At 41.7% G+C, this 24751-nt stretch overlaps 1 protein-coding gene across 1 annotated transcript in view; it reads left to right on the forward strand.

Annotated features, from left to right (window-relative positions):
• Positions 1-20321, forward strand: part of LOC145353361 (gamma-taxilin-like) — a 63103-nt gene extending 42782 nt beyond the window's left edge. Inside the window, exons 5-10 of the mRNA XM_080204036.1 lie at positions 117-311; positions 1770-1889; positions 3988-4062; positions 4803-4895; positions 8323-8418; positions 11812-20321. Of these exons, the coding sequence (XP_080060162.1) occupies positions 117-311; positions 1770-1889; positions 3988-4062; positions 4803-4895; positions 8323-8418; positions 11812-12147 (915 nt within the window). The 3' untranslated portion in view covers positions 12148-20321. The remainder of the gene's footprint in view (positions 1-116; positions 312-1769; positions 1890-3987; positions 4063-4802; positions 4896-8322; positions 8419-11811) is intronic.
• Positions 20322-24751: the final 4430 nt, after the last annotated feature.

Consider the following 24751-nt stretch of genomic DNA (forward strand, 5'->3'; position numbering starts at 1 on the left):
GTCTGCTAAGCGGATAAATGCCCTAACCTGCTTTTTACTTTTGTAAATGGTTTTTCTGGCAGAAATTCACTTGGGGTATTGAACTTAACCACTAATGCCTTTTTTAAATTACGTAGGAGGAAAACATGCAGCGAGCCCGGGAGGAAGAAGAGCGACGCAAGGAAGTGACGGCCCATTTTCAGATGACCCTCAATGAAATCCAGGCTCAGATGGATCAGCATAACCTACACAATACCAAGTTGCGGCAGGAAAACATTGAGCTTGCTGAGCAACTGAAGAAACTAATAGAACAGTACGAGCTGCGAGAGGAGGTGATTGGGGGTTGTTTTTGGAGCCTTGCGTTTTGCTTGTAATGGAGAATTGCAGATCCCAAATGCCAGAGGTTTTCCAGTTTCACCGTTTAGATTTTCATGCTTCTTTTTGAGGGACACTTAGTGTTGTCGGGAGCTAAGGTTTTCATTTGTACATTTCTTTACCTTACTTTCTAATGGTGACTAATAGGTTGCATTGGCCAACATTGTATTGTAAAGGGTAAGCTAATTGTTCATATCTTTAACACAGCGTCTAGAGGCAGCCATTTGCTGCATTCCCAGAAGCAAGGGTTTCAGTTGTGGTTTCACAAGTTCATTCATAACTTTGTAATCTTGGCTATTGGCAAATTGACCATGTGATTTAATGGGAGAACTAAGAGTGGAATGGTTGGGCGGTGGTTACACTTAGGGTGTTGTGGCGTGTCTGTGTGTTCTAACGAAGTGGTTACTACGGGGAGGAAGGTTATTACAAGGATCTTTCATTTTCATTACTATTAAGTCTAATGTTGTGCATCATGCAATGTAAAAAAGTTGACATTTCTTTAATGCGGTTGATTTGAAATTGCCAGTACTGTTCTGGACTGGCTTTTACCTAAAGAGACCTAGGCCCAAATTTAGGGACTTTACCCACCCAGCCTCAATTTTTAGGCTGGTGGATCGAGGGGCATAAACAAACAGAATTTGCTCTTGCGTGGGAAATGGGCGGTTGCTCTTCTATAAGAAGCTCCCTTATGACGGGGGAAACTCTTCATTTAAGGCCTCAGTGACCTCCGGACCTCCCATCTCCCATGTCCATATTTTGGGACATTGATTGTTCCCCTCACAATCTTTCCAGGCCACCTCTACTCTCTCTGCTCTGACACCCCTCACTCTTGCCCCTCCTCTGGTTCCTGGTTCTTAATTCCAGGCAGCTCCCTGAAGTTCCTCATCTGACCACTGCAGCGCTGTTTCTGGAGGGGCTGGAGAGCTGCCAGTCAAACAGATTAGCCAGCAACTCCCCACAGCGGACAGCTTCCTGGTGACGGGTGGAAGTCCTGTCTTTTCGTAGTTAATGCCCATTAGAGCGTGAAATGTCACCAGGCCTGCTCAAGTCCCTGCCATCCTGGAAATTCAGCCCTTGAATATTAAGGGAAGTTATTTGTTTTGTATGCAAATGGTGTTTGCCGCATCCAATTGTAGCACCTTTACAACTGTCTGTAGTTTTGGCGTTGAGTAACAGGCAGAAAATCTATTTTAATTGGGTTATTTGCTTTGTTGCTTATCACTTTATGGCTTCCACTGTTGTCAGCTTCTGATAAATCGAATAGCATTTTCCCAATGATCAAGGGGAGTTTTTAAATGGTTCAGTGCTGCTGGTTACTTTGATTATGGATGCTGCAACATGTTAATGGTGTTATTGGTGAGTTTGTGAAGCTTGGTTGGTTTATCTTGCCTTGTCCTTTCTCCACTCCTGCATAGCACATTGACAAAGTGTTCAAGCACAAGGAGTTACAACAGCAGCTGGTAGATGCCAAACTTCAGCGAACGACAGAGATTATGAAAGAGGTGGATGAGGAACATCACAGAGAGAGGGAGTTTGTGAGTACAGGCTGTTTATATTTTCCCTGCTCCCACTAAAGCTGCATTTACGTAATACTTTACGATTTTTTTCAAAGTCCGATACATATGTGAACACGTTTAAACAAAAAATACACTAGCCTGAAAGACAGGACCAGTTTGTTTACGAGACTGCTGTTAACTCACATACTGAACAAGTTTGAATTGCCCCTGTTTTAAACTGCTCCCAAAGAAACTGAAGCTTCTCCACTTTGTTTTTAACCTCTCATACACCCCCTCCTTCCCAGACCTTTTCAGTTGTGTATTATTATTATGTGACTTTTCGTTTGGACACCGTTTAGCTCTTTATCATTCTCTATAGCTCTGAAAGCATTTCCACCACCACCACCACCCCCCACCCCCCCATCTTAATTTTGAGACCCCTTGGTCCACTTCATTCACAGAGTTTAACATACATTCATAGTAGAATTAGTTTCATAGAATCATACAGTGCAGGAGGAGGCCATTCAGCTCACTGAGTCTGCACTAACCACAATTCCACCCAGGCTCTATCCCCATAACCCCATGCATTTAGTCCAGCCAGTCCTTCTGACACTAAGGGACAATTTAGTATGAAAAATCCACCTAACCCTCACATCTTTGGGCTGTGGGAGGAAACCAGAGCACCCAGAGGAGACCCACACAGACACGGGGAGAATGTACTCCACACAGCCAGTTAGAATCGAACCTGGGTCCTTGGCACTGCAAGGCAGCAGTGCTAGCTGCTGTTCCGCCCCATTAATGAAACAAATTCATTTCTACGTGTGTTTGATGATGCCTTCCTATTTGCAGCGCCACTACAAATTGAGTCCAGAGTCTTAAAATGAAAAGACATCTTGTGGATTTAGTGTGTTTGTGTACTCACATGCTGCTGTGTCACTTTTAGTGCCTCTGAAATTGAGATTGGTACCAAATGAATGAACCATGGGATTTATCCCAGAGTGCTGCTGGTTACACAGTAACATGAGCAATGGCTAGGGAATCATTTGCCTGCCTGGAAGGAAATGAAGACGAACTTCAAAAGCCACGAGCCAGAAATTTTTAAATGTAGAAATTATTTTTATCTCTGAAGAAAATGGGTGCTGTGGGTGTTGTTATGCCACAACGACTGCAGCGATTCAAGAAGGCAGCATACCCCACCTTCTCGAGGGCAATTAGTGACAGATAATAAATTCCAGCTCAGCCAGCGACTCCCACATCTCATAAATGAATAAAAAGAAACCAGTGCAATTCATGATAAATACTTAACATTGTGTTTTTAAAGTTTAAGTTTATTTATTAGTCACAGGTCAGCTTACATTAACACTGCAATGAAGTTACTGTGAAAATGCCCCAGTAGCCACGTTCCAGTGCCGGCTGGGTACAGTGAGGGAGAATTTAGCGTGACCAATGCACCTAATCAGTATGTCTTTTGGACTTTGGGAGGAGACTTGAGCACCCAAAGGAAACCCACACAGACAAGGAGAGAATGAGCAGACTTCTCACAGTCGGTGACCCAACCTGGGAATCGAACCAGGGTCCCTGGCACTATATGGCAGCAGTGCTAACCGTTATACCATTGTGGTGCCCTGTTCCCTTGGCCTGGGGAGTGGTTTGTGACTGAGGTTTCCGGTTGAGGGCTTGGACCAATAATCCTGAAATACTCTCCTCCTTGCATTTAAGATGCCCAATAAATTTGAAAATGTTTTTCAGTTTCTTTGAAACAAAGTGTTAAAAGCATTTTCTAGTATGCTTGCCTAAATTTGGGCTAGCCATCTTGTATTAACACGCTTGTAATATCTTTGTTTCTTTTTCTGGGGGAATCCAATACTTTGGGGTTCCGAAGAAACCACAGGACTGAATGGTTCGTGTGCCAATGGACAGCACAGTTTAGAATATGGAAGGAGCTGTGTGAAGCACTTTTACTCCCAGCATATTATCAGTTTAGCCAATAGATATGTGATTCCTAAGACAGGATGTCTCTTATTTCCTTTTGTCTAGAAACATCACCGTTGGTGGAACTGAAAGGAGTTCCGCCATCTCTCAAGCTAAGGTGTTGTGTTATATTTTGATTTTCTTTTTTCGTTTATTATTTTGCTAGCTGCTAAAAGAAGCCACTGAATTGAGGCACAAATGTGAACTCATGAAACAACAGGAGGCACAGCTCAAACAACAGGTATGTTCCAACAAACTGTAATCATGATTTTAGTGAATATTCACCCCCAGTATTCCTATATACCAGCTGATATGCCGTTGGACTCCTTTTGGTCATGTTCCGTTGAATAACTTCCACCACTCATGGATCCCACTCGCTGTCTTTGTTCCAAAACGTGGTGCTGCTCGAAGTGAATGCATGGGATCCGAGAGGTTGGGTTTGGTGGAACTGCTCATGGTCATACTGGTGGCAGCTCTGTTCAGTAGTGTTACAGCTGCACACTTAGCCCTGACAACCCACAACGCTCTTTCCATTCAGAAGGAAGGAGATGTAGTGCAGAATCTTCCCACCTGCCCACCACGGGAATTATAGTGGGCGGTTCATGGACCATGCAAAGGCCTGGTGAACGCGGGTAGGATTTTCCAGTTTTGGGGTGAGCGTGGCCGGAAAAACCCAGCCATTAATTCAAAAGATAATCTAACCACAAGAGGTAAACGTGGGAGCAGAACAAACTAAATGAAGTGAATTAAAACAAGTGAAACGCCACGGGCGGGGAGAGATGACATGTTAAGACTTGCAGAATTGGAAGTAGAACACTAACGCATTACATGATACTTGCTCACCTTTTGACGTGAGCAACACCTGATCAAATTAGCACAATACTTAATATTGATTGTTATTGTTATTGCATTAAAGAAAGTTGTCCGACTTTTTCATTCATTCATTCATTCATTGCATTTGTGGCATTTCTTGTTTTGAAGCTTTCCCTGTACATGGATAAGTTTGAAGAATTCCAGAGTACACTGGCAAAAAGCAATGAAGTTTTTACAACGTTCAGGCTGGAAATGGAAAAGGTAAAGGCAGTGTTACCAAAGTACCCCTCTCTCTGCTAATTCAACTCTGTAAAAATTGAGTTCTTAACGCCATGTTGGATTTTTCTGGTGCTGCCTTTCTTCACTGATTTGCCTTTGTTTGAATTTGGGAGCCTTGTTTTGACCTACACCCCAGGGACCGCCATGGATCAAGAAGGCAGCTTGCCACCACCTTCTCCAGGGCAATTAGGGATGGGCAATAAATGCTGGCCTAGGCAGTGACACCCACACCCATTAAGTAATTTTTGAAAACCAGAACCAGCAACTTGAGATTTACGTAAGTTAATGGCATAATGAATTGGAAGTTCACACATCAATCTTCAATCTTAATGCTATGCACTGATGTTGCCCACAATTAGAAATATGTTGGATTTGCGTTATCAAGACGGCTGATAAATGCCCTTTATTTTAGACTAGATTAAAATTTGATATCTGCCTTTAGACTGGGGTGCTGGAGGCTTGATGAAGAGGCTGTGCTCATCCAACCATTGCTGAGTGCCTGCCAGTTTTCTATAATAACAAATAAATGGCACTGAAAAATCCTTCCTCCACCACAACCCAACTGTTGTAATCATTATTTGTGGCTGTCTACAGTACGTGCATGTTGCCACCAAGAGACCAGATGGGCAATCGCTCACCGTATATGGCATTTACCTTTTTCATTCTCTGGAAGTGGGAGCTGCTGGAGAAGCTGACATTTACTGCCCCATGTGGAGTTGCCTTGAGAAGGAGCTGGCGAGATGCAATGCAGTGATTTGCTTTGCCACGTCAGTGGGCAGTCAAGGGTCAACTATATTAGTGTGGGCCCGGTGTCTTACATAGTCCAGACTTTGAAAAAGGACATTAATGAACCAATTGAGTTTTAAACAATCCTTTTAATTAAATTCAAATTCTCATATTGCTATTGTGGGATTTGAACTTGTATTCTCATGATTATTTATCCAAGTCTTTAGATTACACGACATTGCACTACTGTAGTTGGTATAGCTCCCATTTGTCAGTTGCCAATGAAGGAGGTAGATGGGACCTCTTTGGTGTTGTGGTAGTTCCAGATGGATGTTTGACAATTAGAAGTTTGTAACCACGTCAGCGCTTCATATGTAAAAGCAAATTATTGTGGATTCTGGAATCTGAAACTAAAAGAGAAAATGCTGGACAATCTCAGCAGCAGTAAGGCGCTTCAAGTCCAGATGACCCTTTGTCAAAGCTAAAAGGCATAGAAAGGGGAAGATATTTATACTGCAGGGGAGGGAATGAAAGATGAATCATAGTCACAGAAACCAGGGGCAAAGGCACTACTGGCAGTCTGTAGAGAGAATAAGGGCTGTGAATGGCCAAACGGCGGAGAAGCTGAAATCAGAGGGTAAACTGTGACAGATGAAGATGTGGGGGGAGGGGGAGGACAAAATAGGTGGGAGAGAGGTAAAATTTAGAAAAAGGAGGAGGGGAAGCAAAGGGGGAGAAAAGGTAATGAAATAGGGGATAAAGTAGGGGCAAAGAGTTGGGGGGAAGAAAAATGAAAAAAGACAATAAAGAACTAAAAGGTAGAGAACAGTACATAATTAAATAGCCTTTCATGTAGCTTCTCTAATTGAAATCTAGAACCAGGCAGATCTATGGTTCTCCTAGCTGGTGGGGTTGCAGCTGAAGCTTAGTGGGGCCTGGAGAGTTAGATCTATTGCTGATCCAGGAGTTCTTTCCAGTTGGCTGTGAACATCCCCAAAAGCCAATGATGGGATGTTTCTGAGTGTTTAGCCATGGTAAGCTTACTTCATGATGGTTGACACAGTTTTGCTAGTTTAAACTTCAACCCTACCCACAAACATTGCTGAGGTTCAATCACTGAGGTGCAGCATGTGTCTCTGGATGTACAGTCTGTTTGCTGCACATCTGGCACCTACTAACTACTCACATTTAGCCATAAAAATAGAAACAGCAAATGCTGGGAATTCTCAGCACGTGTGGCAGCATCTGTGGAGAGGGAAAGAGTGTTCGTGTTTCCGTCAGTGAGCGCAGATGAAAATGTTGTAGGCCTGAAACTGCAGATGAAAATGTTGTAGGCCTGAAACATTAACAGTTTCTCTCTCCACAGACTGTACCAGACCTACTGAGTATTTCCAGCATTTTTTTTGTTTCTATTTTGGATTTCCAGTATCTGCACTAAATTTTAGATTTCTTAGTCTGTTGGTTTGGAGATTCTTAACGTATGTGGTGAGTTACTGCATGTGTCAGATGCTCCGTTGACAAAAAAAACTGGCAAATCTGAGACCCAAAATTGATTTCTTTCTATTGAGTACTTGAGCTTGCAGATGTAAAGTTTGTTGCTGCAGTGAGACCAGGTATGATTCCTGTTTGACATTAATAGTAAGACTCTTGCTTTTGTGCACTGTCATTGTACAGCTGACTTTTTTTCAAATGAAAATAAAACTGGGGCATCCTTCAATATTAGTCACAGAAAAATACTTAATAGATCCTTTTACAATACTGTCCCTTCTCCCTCCCTCCCCAACAATGCCAACTTAAAAAATGTCTGTCAGAAATTAGTGAACAGAACATTCAGGCATTTCATTCTGTATGTGTGCTACTTGATGGTATTGAAACATCAAGTTTGGTTGAGGGATCTGTTCGGTTGACACACTTTCTCCTTGTAAACCAGGTGAATTATGTTGCTTTAGAAGCAAGAAAATAGATGACTGAGTCGAGGCGAAACCATAACCCACATTCGTGATATATTTAAGATTGGCCCACTTGGGAGGGTTAGTATGTGGGGTAGCACAGTGGCGCTGCCTCACAGTGCCAGGGACCCCGGATCGATTCTGGCCTTGAGTAACTGTCTGTGTGAAGTTTGCACGTTTTCCCCATGTCTGTGTGTGTTTCCTCCGGGTACTCCGGTTTCCTCCCGCAGTCCCGAGATGTAGCGTTTGGCCATGCTTTAATTCAACCCCGGTGACGGGGATTAGCGAGGTAAATATGAGGAGTTATGGGAATAGGGCCCGGGTTGGATTGTTGTCGGTGCAGACTTGATGGGCTGAATGGCCTTTTTTTTGCAGTGTAGGGATTCTGTGATTCTGGCCTTGAGTGACTGTGTGAAGTCTGTACCTTTTCCCTATGTATGCATGGCTTTCCTCTGAGTGCCCTGCCTTCCTCCCATGGTCCAAAGACGTGCATGGTGAATTCGCCATGGTAATTTGCCCCTTAGTGTCAAAGTATGGAGGTTAGGTGGATTAGCCATGCTAAATGAGTGGGGTTATGGGGATTGGTCAGGGGGGGGAGTGGGCCTGGATAAGATGCTGTTATCCAAAGAGAGTCAGCGCAGATGTGATGGGCTTAATGGTCTCTTGTACTGTCGGGATTCTATGTTCCAACTTGATGTCACACAAATGGGGCCTTGTGTTTCTTCCTTCTGCAGATGACAAAGAAAATTAAGAAACTGGAAAAGGAAACTACGGTGTGGCGCACTAAGTGGGAGAATAATAATAAGGCACTCTTACAGATGGCTGAGGAGGTGAGTGCTATCTCTTTGTTAACTGTCCGCTTTGTTGTCTTTAACTTGAACAATGTGTTGCGTGCACAGAAGAATGCTAACCATGAGGTTTTCCTAAACACCAGCTTTGCAGCAAATCCACAAAACTGATCGACAATAAAAATAAATCTTTTTCAGTAAAACTGAGCTTCTACATAAGAACATAAGAAATAGGAGCAGGAGTAGGCCATCTAGCCCATCGAGCCTGCCCCGCCATTCAATAAGATCATGGCTGATCTGTCGTGTCTCAGATCCACCTTCCCGCCCTCTCCCCATAACCCTTAATCCCCTTGCCTATCAAAAACCTATCAACCCGGGTCTTAAATATATTTAGCGAGGCAGCCTCCACCACTTCAACGGGCAGAGAATTCCAGAGATTCACCACCCTTTGAGTGAAGAAGTTCCTCCTCAACTCCGTTCTAAACTGCCCCCCCCTTTATCTTGAGGCTGTGCCCTCTAGTCCTACTGTCCTTTCTGAGCGGGAAGAGCCTCTCCACCTCTATCCTATCCATCCCATTCATCATCTTATACGTCTCAATGAGATCTCCCCTCATTCTTCTAAACTCTAACGAGTACAAGCCTAGTTTATTCAGCCTCTACTCATAGTTCAACCCCCTCAACTCTGGTATCAGCCTAGTAAACCTCCTCTGCACTCCCTCCAAGGCCAAAATATCCTTGTGTAAGTGCGGCAACCAAAACTACACACAGTACTCCAGCTGCGGCCTCACCAGTGCCCTGTACAGTTGCAGCAAGACCTCCCTGAAGGCCAGCATCCCATTCGCCTTCCTAACCACCTGCTGCACCTGCAGGCTGGGTTTTTGCGATTCATGCACAAGGACCCTGAGGTCCCTCTGCACCGTCGCATGCTGCAGTTTTTCGCCATGTAAGTAATAGTCCTTCCTACCATTATTCCTACCAAAGTGGACAACTTCACACTTGCGTACACACTTCTGTAACTTTCTTATTTAGGATACAGTCAAAAACCATGGGAAGGGTGAAATTCAAAATATTACTGAAGAAATAAACCAGTGCTGTTCAGATTGGGGGTGGAGGCATGGATTAGGAAGTGCAATGTTAAAGGGTCCCAGTGATCTCTGAAAAATTACACCTCAAATAGCCCTCTTTTGAAGGGTCTATTTTTGGCTTCACAATACTTCTGCAGGCAAGCAGTCGTTGCCAGTTGGGAGAGAGAATGCAGAAGAGCTGCTTTATTGCCAAGGGTTGGAGGTGTGTTCTGTGCTGACATTTATCAATGAGTGATGAAAATTTGAATGCTAATTCCTTTTTGCGAGCAATAGCAGGATATTGAAAGAACACTCTGTGCTCCATGTGGGGGTGGCAAATATCTCGGAAGTTTGTCCAGAATTGTTGCATTTGATTCTTGGCCACGGCTCTGTGAAAATCCTTAGGCACAGAAGCCTGCACCTTCCATACCAGTACCACTCCCATTCATTCAAATGCTATGATTCCAACATCATGCATGCACTTTTTTTTAAAACTGGTTATTGCTTAGGTTTGTCTAATTTTTTCATTCTTTGTTCAACATAAAAATGCATAGTGGTTAGGGCAGCACAGTGGTTAGCACTGCTGCTTCACAGTGCCAGGGACCTGGGTTCGATTCCCGCCTTTGACACTGGCTTTGCGGAATCTGCACATTCTCCCCGTGTCTGCATGGATTTTCTCCGGTTGCTCTGGTTTCCTCCCACAGTTTAAAGATTTGCAGCTTAGCTGGATTGGCCATGCTAAATTGCCCCTTAGTGTCCAGGGATGTGTAGGTTCAGGGGGATTAGCCACGGCAAGCATGCAGGGTTACGGGGTGAACCTTGGTAAGGTGCTCTTTCAGAGAGCCAGTGCAGACTCGATGGGCCAAATGCGACCTTCTACTCTGTAGACGTTTTATGATGAGTACTACCCTGTAGGAAAATTGCATAATTTATTACTTCTGCAGTTAAAATTATGGCTGTTGTTGGACCTGTGCCACTGAAAAGCCCATGTAGCTGCATGTTGCATTATAAGCATGGGGTAAATATTTTTAACTGCAATCGCCCCTAGTTGCCATGTTTTCATTTATTTGACAGCTGTTTTATTTCCTTTAAATAAAAGAATCTTCAGTTGCAGTGCAGTATGGAGTTGACTGGAATGAAAAGGCACGTTCTCCAGCTGTAATGCCAGTAAATACTATAACGGCTACAGTGTGGAAAGTAAACGTTAAGCATGAGCTGATGGGTTAATTGTGGTCTTCAGGAATAGTCCTTTATTTACTCGTAGTCAAAACATTCTCTCTGGAGATCGGCACCCAGAAATATTTGAGTGTTAATTTTTTTTTCACCTGCCTTTATCTACCCTGACCCTCCTCTTGTCCTTTTTCCCATGTGTAACATGTAGCTAGAGGTCTGTGCTAGTGAAACTTGTGTACTCTCTTTAGGAGGGTCAGCAGACAAGGTGCTGTGTGTTTCTCAAAATGGATACTGACATTTAATAGAGTTTTAAACCCCTTGTAAGATTAGACCCTTGCTTTGGCTGTTTCTTCCTTTGCAGCTTTTAATGAAATGGGAAGATGGAGCGGAGAGGGAAAAAAAGCACAGAAACCTACAGGGATAGGGTCTCCCAGTTCAGTTCCTTCCTAGACTTCCCTTAGCTTAGAATTAGCATGGCATAGCTGCGAATCTTCACTTGTCCCTTGTGCACGGAGGTGTCAGAAGACAAAATCACCTTTTGAAACAAGATGGAGATGGATGGTCCTCGGGTGCTGAGATAGTAAGTGGGTAACATGGGCAAGACACCGAGTGTATTGCACGCAGCAACAGTCCCATAAACATCAATGTGACTGTGCCCAGATAATCTATTTTTGTAACATCAGTTGAAGGGTAAATATTGACCAGGATACTGGAGGCACCTCCCTTCTCTCTGAAATTGTGCCTTTGGTGTGAGTGCTGCCTCAGTGCTAGGGACTCGGGTTTAATTCTGGCTTTGGGTGATGTTGTGGAGTTCGCATGTTCTCCCTGTATCTGTGTGGATTTCCTTCAACAGTCCAAAGATGTGTAGGTTAGGGGAATTAGCAGGGTAAAAACGTGGGGTTATGGACGTAGGGGCTGGGTGGGATTGTTGTCAGTGCAGGTTCGATGGGCTGAATGACCTTCTGCGCTGTAGGGATTCTATGATTTCCCGTCCACGTAAGAGAGCCGGGCTTTACTTTAATGTCTCATCCAAAAATGGCACCTCTGACAGTGTAGCATTCCCTTGGTGCTGTAGTGATTATCATAGCATTTCAGAATTTAAGAGTAGTTGCAGCAGGCACACAGCAAATGACTAGAATTTGTAACATGTTGAAGAGAGACTTGATATGTCTTGTTTGCCCTTTTGAATTTTGTACAGAAAACGCTTCGAGATAAGGAATACAAGGGTCTGCAGGTGAAACTGGAGCGGTTGGAAAAGCTTTGCAGGGCTCTCCAGACAGAGAGAAATGACCTGAATAAAAAAGTGCAGCTTCTTCAGTGTCAGCTTTCGGGAAATGACAGGCCTTTAGACCTGACGGAAGAGGAATACCGGCCGTGCAAGACCCCAGATCCTTCAGAATTGGCTGAGGTGAACACTTCAAATCAGGAGGAAGGAGAAAGGCAGTCCCATGCAACAGCTGTTTTAGATCATGAGTGTTCACCGGGAGATCTAGAAAATGCTGTTGCAGCTTCGGGCATTGATTCTGTCGACTAAGATTATCTGTTTTAAAAGAAGAATTGTGTGGAGTTTATATATTTTTGTGTAATTATTGTTTGACTTGTTCTTGGTAATTATTGGCTTTGTGGTGAGAATTTCTTACACATTTTTCTACCATATCTGTATTTTCTTAGGGGAAAAAGGAATTTATGTGGTTCAAGTAGCTGTATGGTGGGTCGAGTTAGTCTACTTTATAAATTTTCATAATTGATTACATTTGTTTCATCCTTTTTAAAGTTGAAATTTTTGACATTGCAACCCACCTCGACTCTCAATACTTGGACCGAAAAGTAAACATTTCCATGTAATTTTAATAACAAGATGAGTAACATTTTTTTCACACCAAGCTTGTTTTTGCAATTTAAGTGCAACTGGATATACTTGGTTGGGACATGATTCCACAGATGGGATTGCTATCGGCTGTTTTGTTAGCGCAAATCTCAACTTTCCACATAAAGCGCTGCCTCTTGATTGGAACTTTTAGCTGATGTGCAACAGTTAAGAGCTGGAAAATCAGAGAGCCGTCTCTGATTGCTTCAAATTGACAAAAATAGATGGGAAACAGGGTTTGTGGGCAGAGCTTTGAGATTGTTTTGGAGGTGTTGGCTGCTTCCCATGCCTTCCACTTAGTAGAGACGCAGGCTGAGGAGAAGTGAAGCACCGCTAGTCTATGCCACTTCTCGAATTGGGGTTGTTGTCTGGTAAGTATTGGCACCATCCCATGAATTATTAGGGTCCAGATTGCCTTCGGTCCTGTGGCTTTCTAGTCCATTTTCCACTGTCTATGCCCCTACTGTTAGGAAGAAGCCTCGCCTGGTTTTTAGCCTCAATAGATGAATGTTGGGATTAAGATTAATTTAGCAGGCTGTTTGCACACCAACATTTTTGTTAGTTTGAAGGTTCTGATGTCCTGCCATTGGAGTTGAGCTGAATTTGTTAGTAGCAACTGATGTAAGAAAGTCTAGCATGTTTCCTTTTTTAGGCTGATCAAAACAACCATTTTATTTATTGTTTTCCTTCATTTATTTTAAGAATAAAGGGAATGTTTTCCCTGAGACAGTTTTTTTTTCAATGTAGCCGTGCTAACTGTGCACTATCCTCTCACCTCAGGATTTGAACCTAGACCAAAGCTTAAGGGGATTTTTAAAGAAAATCATGTGTCGCTGGCTCCAAGAGTTTCAAATGAAATTAGTTTTGGCAATCTTCATCTCTGATTTTGTATCTCCACAGCACAAAGCTGTCATTGATAGACCGACTCCCTCAGAACCATTGTAGGTGGAAAAATAAACAGCAGCTGGGGGAGTGGGGTGGGGTCCACTTTTGAGGTTACCACTGAGACACATATGGAGTATAGTGGGGGCTTTTAGTATCTGTAGTTATGCCTGCTAGTGAGTACTAAATACTGAGTACCAAAAATAAATAACTATACCATTCCCATCACTGTATTTGGAATAAAACATAGATTTCATTCTAAATACACATAAGACCTGGGAGCCATTTGGCACCTAGAACCACCTCCACCATTCAATAAGATCATGGCTGATCTGGTTATGGCCTCAAATCCACGTTCCTGTCCACACCCCTGACCTCATTACCCGTAACTCTCTTTTCCATGAAGGATCCCTCTATCCAGCCTTGAATAAATACAGGGATCCAGCCTCCACTGCTTTCTGTGGAAGAGAATTTCCATCTTAAAAGGGAGGCCTTTTGTTTGTGAACTGTGTTCCTGAGTTCTAGCCTCCTCCACCCAGAGGAAACCTCCACCCTATTCAGTCCCCTCAGGATCTTGTATGTTTCAATAACATCATCTCCAATGGGTATAGGCTCAAGCTGTCCAACTTTTCTTCATAATTTATGAGTCGAATAAACTTTCTCTGAGCTGCTTTGGCGATTGTGCCCTCTTCACATGAGACCAAAACTATACATAGTATTCTAGATCAAGCCCTGCACAGATGCAGTAAAACTTCCTGACTTTTATATTCCATTCCCCTTGCAATAAACAACAGAATTCCATCTGCCTTCCTAATCTTTTTCTGTACCTACATATTAACATTTTGTGATTTATATACCAGGACACCCAGATCATTCTGTACTTCTGAGTTCTGCATTCTTTCTGCATTTAAATAGTATACTGCTTTTCTATTCCTCCTGCCAAAGTGGACAATTTCATATTTTGCCATGTCAGACTTGATCTGCCATTCTTTTGTCTACTCACTGAACCTATGTATTAAGTGTCTTGGTCAAAGTTGAGCTTTGATAATTAAATCAAAAACTTTTAGATGCCAACTCAAGTATGCTGGCACATTTTCAACCAAAATGACCAACTTGCGCCCGGGATGTGAGTGGAAGAGATTTCTGAAGTCTTCCTGTTTTTAATAGACACAGTTATTTATAAACTGTCCCATTATTATGTGCCCTAAAATGTATAATTCCTATTTCCAAAATGCTGATTCAAGCCATTTTCCACCTAATCAAGTTTTTGTATATTTAACTGTCTGTTCCCTGTCTCTGAATTTTACTTCAGTTTTTGCCGTGTTATTGATCTTCTCTCTCCTGCTCTATCAGATCTGTAGGTGAACAGTACTCTTCCCAATCTGTTGGAGCCATAGGTCTAGTAGCATATACGTACTCCTCATACTGAAGGATGTGAACTGCAATTCCTGTGCTGAGCCATTTGCAAATCCATCCACATGATGAATTGGATAGAAGGTGAGCCCAGATATGATAGCATTGGGCAACCAGTAGTTTTACAAAAGCAGGACATTTTGATTTGCTCTTTTTATTTGGGCAAGGCAAAAAAAAACCTCAACGGTGCCCCCCTCTGAGTTGGACAAATTTCTGGAGAAGATTACAAAATTTGTTTTCTTCCTTACTGACCGTGACCTGACATGACTGATCATCCCGGCTTCGGCCGAATTTCCCCACTCCAACGTGTAACCCATTTATGATCAAGTGGAATAAATAAAGTACTGTAGCATTCCAGCTTCCACGCTCTCAACTCTTTGATATATCAAATTCTTCACTAGTGTCTGCTGCGCTGACTTGCTCTGACATGTATGACATGACTTATTGAAGTATCCTGTGTATTTTTTTATCAACTCATTTATAGAATAGCTTTGGAAGTGGTCCAGCAGAATTCTTAACTTCCTCTTTGGGGGAGTTGATGATAATATTTCCATTGGAAATGGAAACATCTCATGAACTACTGGTTGTCGAGTGCTATGTTATATTCAACTTTTACTGTTTGTTTCGATCAATTGGATAATTAATGTATTCTCTTTGCGGCATTCCCGTTAAACCACTCAAGAATGTGTCCCACAGTGTAAGCGATCCCTTTAAGATGTGGACGTGCACAGCTTCGTGCTATTGTAAAGGGGGCACACAGTGCAACAAACAGGCGGTACACATCACAGGGAAATGTTGCTTCCTGCCAGCTTTCCTTTTCACCTTTGTCAAATCTCCTTTGACTTTGATGCTCATTTCAAAAAAGCTTCGCTGTGAGCTATCCTTGGCTCTTGCCAGGTTCACAGCGCTCTTGTGAGGAAGATGCTGTGTTTCCTGTGTGCCTAAAGAACTAGTACCTAAAGATGGTGATGTGGTTCTTTGTTTCCTTTCTACTTGGGAGTATCACGTCAGTGATAGTGTTTAATCTGTGAAGCATTCCATTTGATGTGCCACTTGTTCTTCTTCAGTTCTTTGCACATTCTCATGATTTTCTCCCAGAAGTTGTGAAATGTGAACCTACAAACCTCATGGATATAAATTCCTATTTTGAGATGTAGCTCCCTTACATTCACATGAAAGTAACCAGCACTGAGAGTTTAGGTCAATTCAGGCAACAGCGTCTGGGTGCCTGAGCTCAAAATTAACAGCAGTCTTTGCAGCATCTGCCTTTGATTCAGAGAGAGCAAGCACAATGCCAGACCTTTAGTACAGTTATTAATTCTTAGTTGCTCTTATGTAGCTATAAGTCACCTTTATTGGCTCTTGCGTGTGGACCTCAGTCGCTTTCAGCACTTGATGAAATTTACCTTTGCCAAGAGAAAGCCATTAATCTGGAGCAGCCTGAACAAAACCTTTACCCTAGCCTCACTCAAGAGGAATGGCCTTGGGGTTCAGGTGCCTCTGGAACTGTATCCAGAATCAGTTCCACGAAGAGTGGACAGAAATTATGGGAAGATGAAACAAAGAACCAACTTCTCTGAAGTGCTGGAGCACAAGTGAAAGTTGTATTGCACTATGGAATGTGGTTTTCTACATATGAATTTACAAAATAGCGCAAATAGTGCATTGCAGTAGGGGCTCTACTGCAGAAGGTAGACTGCGTACTATTCCCTCGTGTATCCTGCAGCTTCTCTGCAATATCACATGTTGGGAATCACCATAACCGTGCAGATACTTAACAAAAAACTGAAAATTAGATTTGGGAGCGAGAGGCTTTTATCTTTTTGTATACAGTATGCTTGGGATGCCATTCTTCTCGAAGCTGCCTACATTGAATCAAGCTCTGAATGTGGCAAAGTGGATTTCCCATCCTCTTGGATGCACAGACACCTTGTGTTACTGAGGTCTCACTTAGAGTGAACAAGGTATTTTGTGTATTTGCCATTGCCAAAAGAGGGAGGAAACCTCAAAAGTAACAAAAATCCAATCTGTGTACACTTGAGGAGCTCCTTCTTTAATAGACAAGCAATTAATTTATGGCTGCTTGCCCTACAATCTGATAGGCTGGTGATCTCAGTTGAATCTAAAGTTCTATTGCTGCCATGTTGTTCGAAAAACAGCAGTTCTGCAGAAGCATTCAGGAAAAAAATCTCACCATGCACAAATTGAGAGGTGTCCCCAGTTCAATGTTCTCAAATCCTCATTTCAAACGATGCTTGTGAAGTGGCCACTTTCCTCACCAGTAACCGGTTTAATTATTACCTTTCAGTCAAGGTATCAAGTTTATTTGAAGCTGATCTTGAGCCATTCTGTTCAGTCCTGTTCTTGATTTTATATTTGCAGCCTCTGATGAACTTCCAAATCATTATAATCAGAGTATATTTTATGCTTTGTTTCTGTGGAGTGAATTGGTGCGCAATGTATTCTGTACCATGGAACAGTAAGATGCACTTTATAGTTACTGTGAGATTGAGGACAGATTATTGTGTAGACACGTGGAACTACTTCATACAGAGAAAGACAGTCTGGCATCTCACACACGTTAGTTGGTTAAAGGGACTGTTGCGCTGTTAGAACCTGCTCTGACTAAAGTTTACTTTGAACAGGCAGTAGAAACACAGACTCTTCTCCACCAACTGGTATTTTTGGTACCTGATGCTATGAATTTTAACCCATACCTCATGGCAAGTTGCCATATTTCAGCATCATTGCCTACAATATTGCATGGATGGACTGCCAACACACAATCAGTAGAATATTTTACATGCATTTCAAATAGTGAAAGCGAGTGGTACTTACCTGAAGCTTAAGTGCTATCTAATTAGCTAAACTAAACGAGATAAACTGAGTTATTTTACATCGCTGGTTAAGCTAGTCATTTCTCTAGCTCAAAATCAAGTCCAATTTTTGAACGCAATCCATTAGGTAGGTAACCAACAATTCATACACTGAGCAATTAAATCTGTGATCGTGATTTTCATGTATTGGGATAAACTGTTCAATCCCAACACTTATTTCATAGAAAGAATGGATTAGTACAATCCAGTCTCTCCTAGGTAGTTGGATCACCTCATTTTGCTGCCCACTTCACAGTATCCGAGATTGGCCAGCAGAATTACTGCCTGCTTTAGGTAATCCACTTAATTGTAAAAGTGTTTGGCAGCTTGTCAGGGAAAGTAGATAATGCCTGCTCAGCAGGTCAATGGAGAAGTAAACGCTCCAACCATTCAGGTACAAGTTAGAATAATGTGAGCCCACATCCTGCTGTTGGGTACTGAAAACACCCCACTGATAGGATAATATGTAATGTCTCTGTTTGCAAAATTGCCATCATTAGCCCTGTAAGATTCAAGAAAACAACATCATTTGTTTATTGGGCAGGAACAAAATACTACTCCTGTGATTGAATTGTATCCTTTTTTTGCTAGCTCAAAGTCAAGACGTACCTAATACTGTGCACTACATTGATTAAATGATTGATTTTGAGATGTTAAATTAAATGTCTTGTTGAATTAGCAGCAATTGACCAGTGCAGTTAATTTAGAAAATCAAGTTGATGATTTTCCTCAATGCTATCTGAATGACCAATTCTCACACTCCATTGCATTTTATTCTAAATATTCCATGAATCGCTTCAAAGGATGCATTCCAATACCAAGCCCTTACTTGTTAGTATGGCAAAACTGTCCATAGCACTTAAAACCGCCTTTTTAACCATTTTGTTTTGAAGAGGTTTACTGCAATTCTTTTTTTTACAAAGCAGTTACTTTGTGCAAATGAATTACAAGTTCTAAATAATCATCTCTTCAGAGGAGCTCACTAGATTTGAAATATTTTGCTTCAGCCACCCAATGAAGTTTTGAGATTTCATAAATAACATTGAGCAAACAGACCAGATCGCTAGCTTGTCGTAAAAGAACATGGTTTTTACTTTCTGCAGCTTTTTTTGGGGGGGGGGGGGGCGGTGGTGAATAGTGTGGTGTAAGACTGTTGCCAGTTTTAATTTTCTCATTATAATGACTTAATCTGAGGGAGTAAAAAATCTATTGAAAATAGTATGCCTTCTCGTTTGTTCCTTCTGGTGCGAGGTGTAATATGTTGCTTGGTTTTCAGAATTGTGATTGGCATGGCTTCAGCAATTTAGCTTCAGTTGATGTATTGAAAATGAAGAAGTCGACATTCTGCTCACATTTAAATCTACTCCCTCAACACCCTCTAGTGGTTATTAGGTGGTTTTGCTCCCTGCTGTACTGAGTCACAGACCAGAAGTACTTGTGTCCGACCCCTCATCTCTACTGACTTGGTCTCAGTCATGGTGATGGGGGGGTTGTGGGGGCGCTACAGTTGACCTTTGTTATCCCTGGGCTTTAAAAAAAGAGAGGCAGGGGTGTTGGACGGACAACTCTGAGAAATTCTTGCTGCAAAGTATGAATAAGTGCATATTGGCCACAGAAAGATTACACTTTTCTGTGGCCACATATGAAACACACTGCCTTAGCTTGAATATGAAGAATGTTCACTTTGGGGCAAGGTATTAGAGGCTTCTGTCAATCCTCATAAAGCTGTACCCTAAAATAAGTCAAGAATGGAAGGGAAAAAATGGCGGCGTGAAATGCGTTAATCCACAGATATACATGTTTTCTAGAGTATTTTATTCAAAGTATTTCGCAATTGGTAAGACGATAATGAGAGACTGGACTGTGTTCTATTTATAAGCTGCTGTTCCTTGCACATGACTGGCTTTAATATAAGCCAGTTACAAACTTGTTCAATTCATCTTGTAAAAATCACACTGAGTGACTTAAGAGGTTAGAGGCTGCAGCTTTGAAAGAGGAGGGGAGAGGTGGGCACCATTTCCAGTACTGAAAACAATAACGCTTTACTCTGGACTTTTCAGTATGTTTTCTTAAAACTGCTGTTTAATCTAACATGGTTTCTGAAAAAGCTATTTCCCATATTGGTCTTCCTACCTAATCAGGCTGAAAAATAAAGATGCAGCTTCTAATCCAGATATTACTGCAACTGGGATTTTTTTTTAAAGATTAAAATACAGATGACCTGTATTTCTACTTTGAATGTCCAATATTTTGCAAAAGTAGAGATGTTTGGTGCATAGCATGTCTTCCTAGTACTGCCTGATTAGAATGGGTTTTCTGTCTGTTGATCAATGTTTTGCCGTGGCAAAGTAATACTGTACTGACGATGCATTTACATATTTAGCTGGGAGTGTTGCGGTTGAAACCTCAGGTGATGAGAACAAAAAAAAAATCTACCTCTGAAGATTGTGGCAGAGAATAACTGTGAATCAATATGAGGCAGAAATAGTCGATGCTTAAATCCATTTTATTTTCTTTCAGGGATTTGGGCAAGTATTTGAACGGGTGGTCAGCACGGTCTTGCTTTCAAATTTTCACAAACATTTTGTAGAATTCCTGAAATGTGAATCTAAAATGTTATTTACTAAGGACATGTACAGAACAAATCAACAAATATAAGTATAGATAATACTTGTTGTGGCTTCCTTTTGTCATTTACACTTCAGATCAAAAATGTTTACTTTGTGGCTTTAAGATGATTCCTTCCAAATGCCATTTCAGTGCAGCACTTGATAACATTTACCCATATTTACATTAATTTGATAACCATGCTATTCCTGCTTTCAAACTAAGAGTATTCAATGGAGTCATGAAACAACAGATATTCACAGGTAATGGTGTTCAACACATTTGTGAAACATTGCCTTTGCTTCAAACTGTTGCACTTATTGTACAGTGTTTGAAACCGGCAGTTAAAGAATATCACAGAGTATAGGATTAAGCTATTCGGTTCCTTGAACCTGCTCTGCCATTCAACTAGATCATGGCCGATCTTCTATTTCAATTCCATTTTCCTGCAATATTTTTTTTTGGACTTGAACTTTGATGAGGACAATTGGCTGCTACATATGAGTACAACAGTACCCAACTACTTAAAAAAAAGTGCCTCAAAGTATTTTGCAATGTGCTGAGGATGTGACAGGATGCTCATATGTGGGGAAAGTAGAGTGTGGGTTTTGTAGCACTGGGTACGGTCCTATGGTTTTTCAGTACTGGATGGGAAATGGTAATAAAGTGGAGTTTGGAAGTTGAGCAATGTGTTTATTTTGAAATAGTGTTTGTTAGAGCTCGAGCACAACGATGTAAATTTGTCAATTTTGCTTTCTCATTGCAGCATTTGATCAATCATTCCCTGCAAAATAGTCCCAATGCCTTACTCCCTGCTGCCACTTGACTGCTTTCCATCCCTCCCAGTTGAAAGGATCATGTTCTCTGCTTATTTTGTACCCCTCTGCCATAATGACCAAGACCAGAAATGACCAAAATGTCTTATTCCTACCCACACGCTAAACCCCAAGAAAATAGGCAGAAAATCTGCTCACAAGAATTTCCAGTTCTACTTGAGAATTTGATGAAGTATGCAAGACCACCATCTGGGATTAGGATTTTTTTCTTCTAAAGTTTGTGGGAAACAATGGAATATTTTGCTTTAAAACTGCTAAGTTTTAACATTTCTGTTTTCTAGCAGATAGTGTTCTGGGCAACTAAAACACTACGAGCCTGGTCATTTGAGTTTGCCAGCAAAATTGGTCTATCTTGTATTGAGAAATACAATTCGGCCCAGCAAACTGCTTATCCTTTTAAATGAGATAGAAGTTGTGGTGGAAACTATGGATAGGTATCTTTCCTGTGTGTGTCAGTTGTGTGAAATACATGACATGAGTTGACATGTTATGTATTGACTTGCGTTTCAAATACCAGATATTATTGACAGTTTTGTTTTTCAGCCTGTGCTCCATGGGCATGAATTTACATTGTTTAAGAACATAAGAACATAAGAAATAGGAGCAGGAGTAGGCCATCCAGCCCTTCGAGCCTGCCCCGCCATTCAATAAGATCATGGCTGATCTGTCACTGCTCAGTTCCACTTTCCCACCCTCTCCCCATAACCCTTAATCCCCTCTCCTATCAAAAACCCATCAACCCGCGTCTTAAAAATATTTAGCGAGGCAGCCTCCACCACTTCAACGGGCAGAGAATTCCAGAGATTCACCACCCTTTGAGTGAAGAAGTTCCTCCTCAACTCCGTTCTAAACCGCCTCCCCTTTATCTTGAGGCTGTGCCCCCTAGTCCTACTGTCTTTTTTGAGCGGGAAGAGTCTTTCCACCTCTATCCTATCCATCCCATTCATCATCTTATACGTCTCAATGAGATCTCCTCTCATTCTTCTAAACGCTAACGAGTACTTATATTGAAAATATATTTAAATTCAAAACGCTGAACGAAAACTTAAAACTTCTGTTCATCATAACTGTAGATCAAACTGGTGAGCTGATTCTTTAAGCAGTGATACTCTCATCTCATTATTAACTCTCAGTTAAACAAATGGGTCCAGTTATATTGCTGTTGTTTTCTTGTTGCCTTTCAAATATTTAAAGATTGATGCAAACGGTTTTTGAAACAACAAACTTTTTTTGACCCATATTTGAAGAAGCACTTATTTAAATTATAGGGTTTAGCGACCACCCTCTTTTTTCCAAAAGTCCGAGCTCCGTGCATTTCAAACTCATTGATGAGATTTTGCATTTTAAATCTGAGAATAAATATTGAAAATATATTTAAATTCAAAATGCTGAACGAAAACTTAAAACTTCTGTTCATCGTAACTGTAGATCAAACTGGTGAGCTGATTCTTTAAGCAGTGATACTCTCATCTCATTATTAACTCTCAGTTAAACAAATGGGTCCAGTTATATTGCTGTTGTTTTCTTGTTGCCTTTCAAATATTGTTGTATTATTATATTAATAGTTTTAATGACCAGATTCCCAACTTTATTGAACAAACATGGCATCTAACTAACATGCATTTAAGAATAATTCTGTACTTTAACCAATACAATTAACCAACTTCTTGTATTCCCGAGCTAAACATTTCAGTGCACATGGAGATAAGAGGATGTCAAGCAGGAAGTGAAGAAGCTCAGAGCCGAGATAGAACTTGCAATTTAAGGTGGGTTTGATAATGGGAAGAGAGAAAAGATCATTCTGCAGTGGGAAAATTTACTCTGCAGTGGATGGTGAATTGAGGAACTGAACTGAGCGATAGAGGAAGTTTCCCACTTTACCTTGGATTTTATTTTCTGAGCTGATAAGGGTGGCACAGTGGTTAGCATTGCTGCCTCACAGTGCCAGGGACCCAGGGTTGATTCTGGCCTCGGGTGACTGTCTCTTTGGAGTTGGCACATTCTCCCTTTGTTTCCTCCTGGTGCTGCGGTTTCCTCCCACAAAGTTATGTGGTTATAGGTTGATTGGCCATGCTACATTGTCCCTAAGTGTCAGGAGGACTAGCAGGGTAAATACATGGGGTTTGTAGGGCCTGGGTGGGATCTCTGTCGGTACAGACTCGAGCTGAATGGCCTCCTTCTGCGTTGTAGGGATTCGAAAAAAGATAGGTTCCAAAGTTTGGCATCAAGGGAGGATGTTGCACATAATTCTGAACTAGCTGAAGTTTGTGCAACTAGGAGGCTGGTGAGAGAGCGAGAATTTACTGGGAAGGAGGTTGAGATTTATTTGGGATTGAGATGCCATATTAGCAGTGAGCTGTGAGTGGCACAACTTGGGAGCTTGATAGGGTTGGTATGGAGTCTGGATGCAGCTTTACTGTGCTGCCCAAAAATAGTAAAAGAAAACTGAGCAGTGTCCTAATTCCTTCATTCATCGTGCCTTTTGTGGTGAGTGCAATGTGCACCTGTCTCAAGACCTATGGCAATTTTGACACAACGCCCAGCCACCAGAACAGGGCAATTTGTATCCATTTCAGATCACTAGTTATATTACTTGAATTGAGACTTTTCAGTTGGATCTTTTCAGTTTCAAATAGTGCCACTGAAGTTAGCTATATTTTGCTCTCAGTATTTGAATTGTAACTTATAAATAGGAGAAGCATCAGGAATAAGAGCAGATGGAAGGCACTTTAGCTCTTTTGAGCCTGAATTGTCATTCAATACAGTCGTGAATGTACCGCCTCTCAGAATTTAACTTGGTCCTCTCAAGTTTTAGAATTAAAAATGTTTCCATCAGTTTTTATACCACTCGCCTTACTGAACCTTAAATGAATTAGTTGCACGCAAAACATTTGGGAGTTGAGAGGTATGATAACATACTATATAAATGCAGATCATAGAATCCCTACAGTACAGAAGGAGGCCATTTGGCCCATCAAATCTTTACCAACCACAATCCCACCTAGGCCTTATTCCCTCAACCCCGCAAATTTACCCTCAAAACCTCCCTGACACTAGGTCAATTTAGCGTGGCCAATCAATCTATCTATCCTGCACCTCTTTGGATTGTGGGAGGAAACCCACACAGACACAGAGATAAAGTGCAAACTCTGCACAGGCAGTGAGCCGAGGCCAGGATTCCTGGCATTGTGAGGCAGCAATGCTAATCATTGTGCCACCATGTCGCCCTTAATCTACAGAAATCCTTTGAGACCCAGGGGGTTTTTGTGAAAGCGTATAAGAACAGAATTAATGAAATGAATTAATTCATAACCCAATTCAGTTTTCATGTTTTGCTTCCTCTGCTGAAACTAGTAATATTTGCAGGGTACTCATTCAGACACATTCACCTGACTTCTGCTGGTTCCCAGAAAATCTTCAGCAGGTGCTGGCAGACCTTTGTTTCTGGAGGTAAGTCTGTTTTACCTCTCTCACCAAATTCATCCACAAGCATTTTCCAGCATCTCACTGGATATGGAAGGTTTCTCAAAATTGATTTTAAAAAAAATCCAGGTTTTAATCATTACATACCAGATCCCTGAAACAGTAACAAAAAAATGCTGGAATATCCCAGCTGGCCTCACAGCATCTGAGGGAGAATACATGTCTGGATGATCC

The sequence above is a fragment of the Carcharhinus amblyrhynchos genome, chromosome 15 (genome assembly GCF_965287045.1).
Source record: "Carcharhinus amblyrhynchos chromosome 15, sCarAmb.v2.hapA, whole genome shotgun sequence".
NCBI lineage: Eukaryota > Metazoa > Chordata > Chondrichthyes > Carcharhiniformes > Carcharhinidae > Carcharhinus > Carcharhinus amblyrhynchos.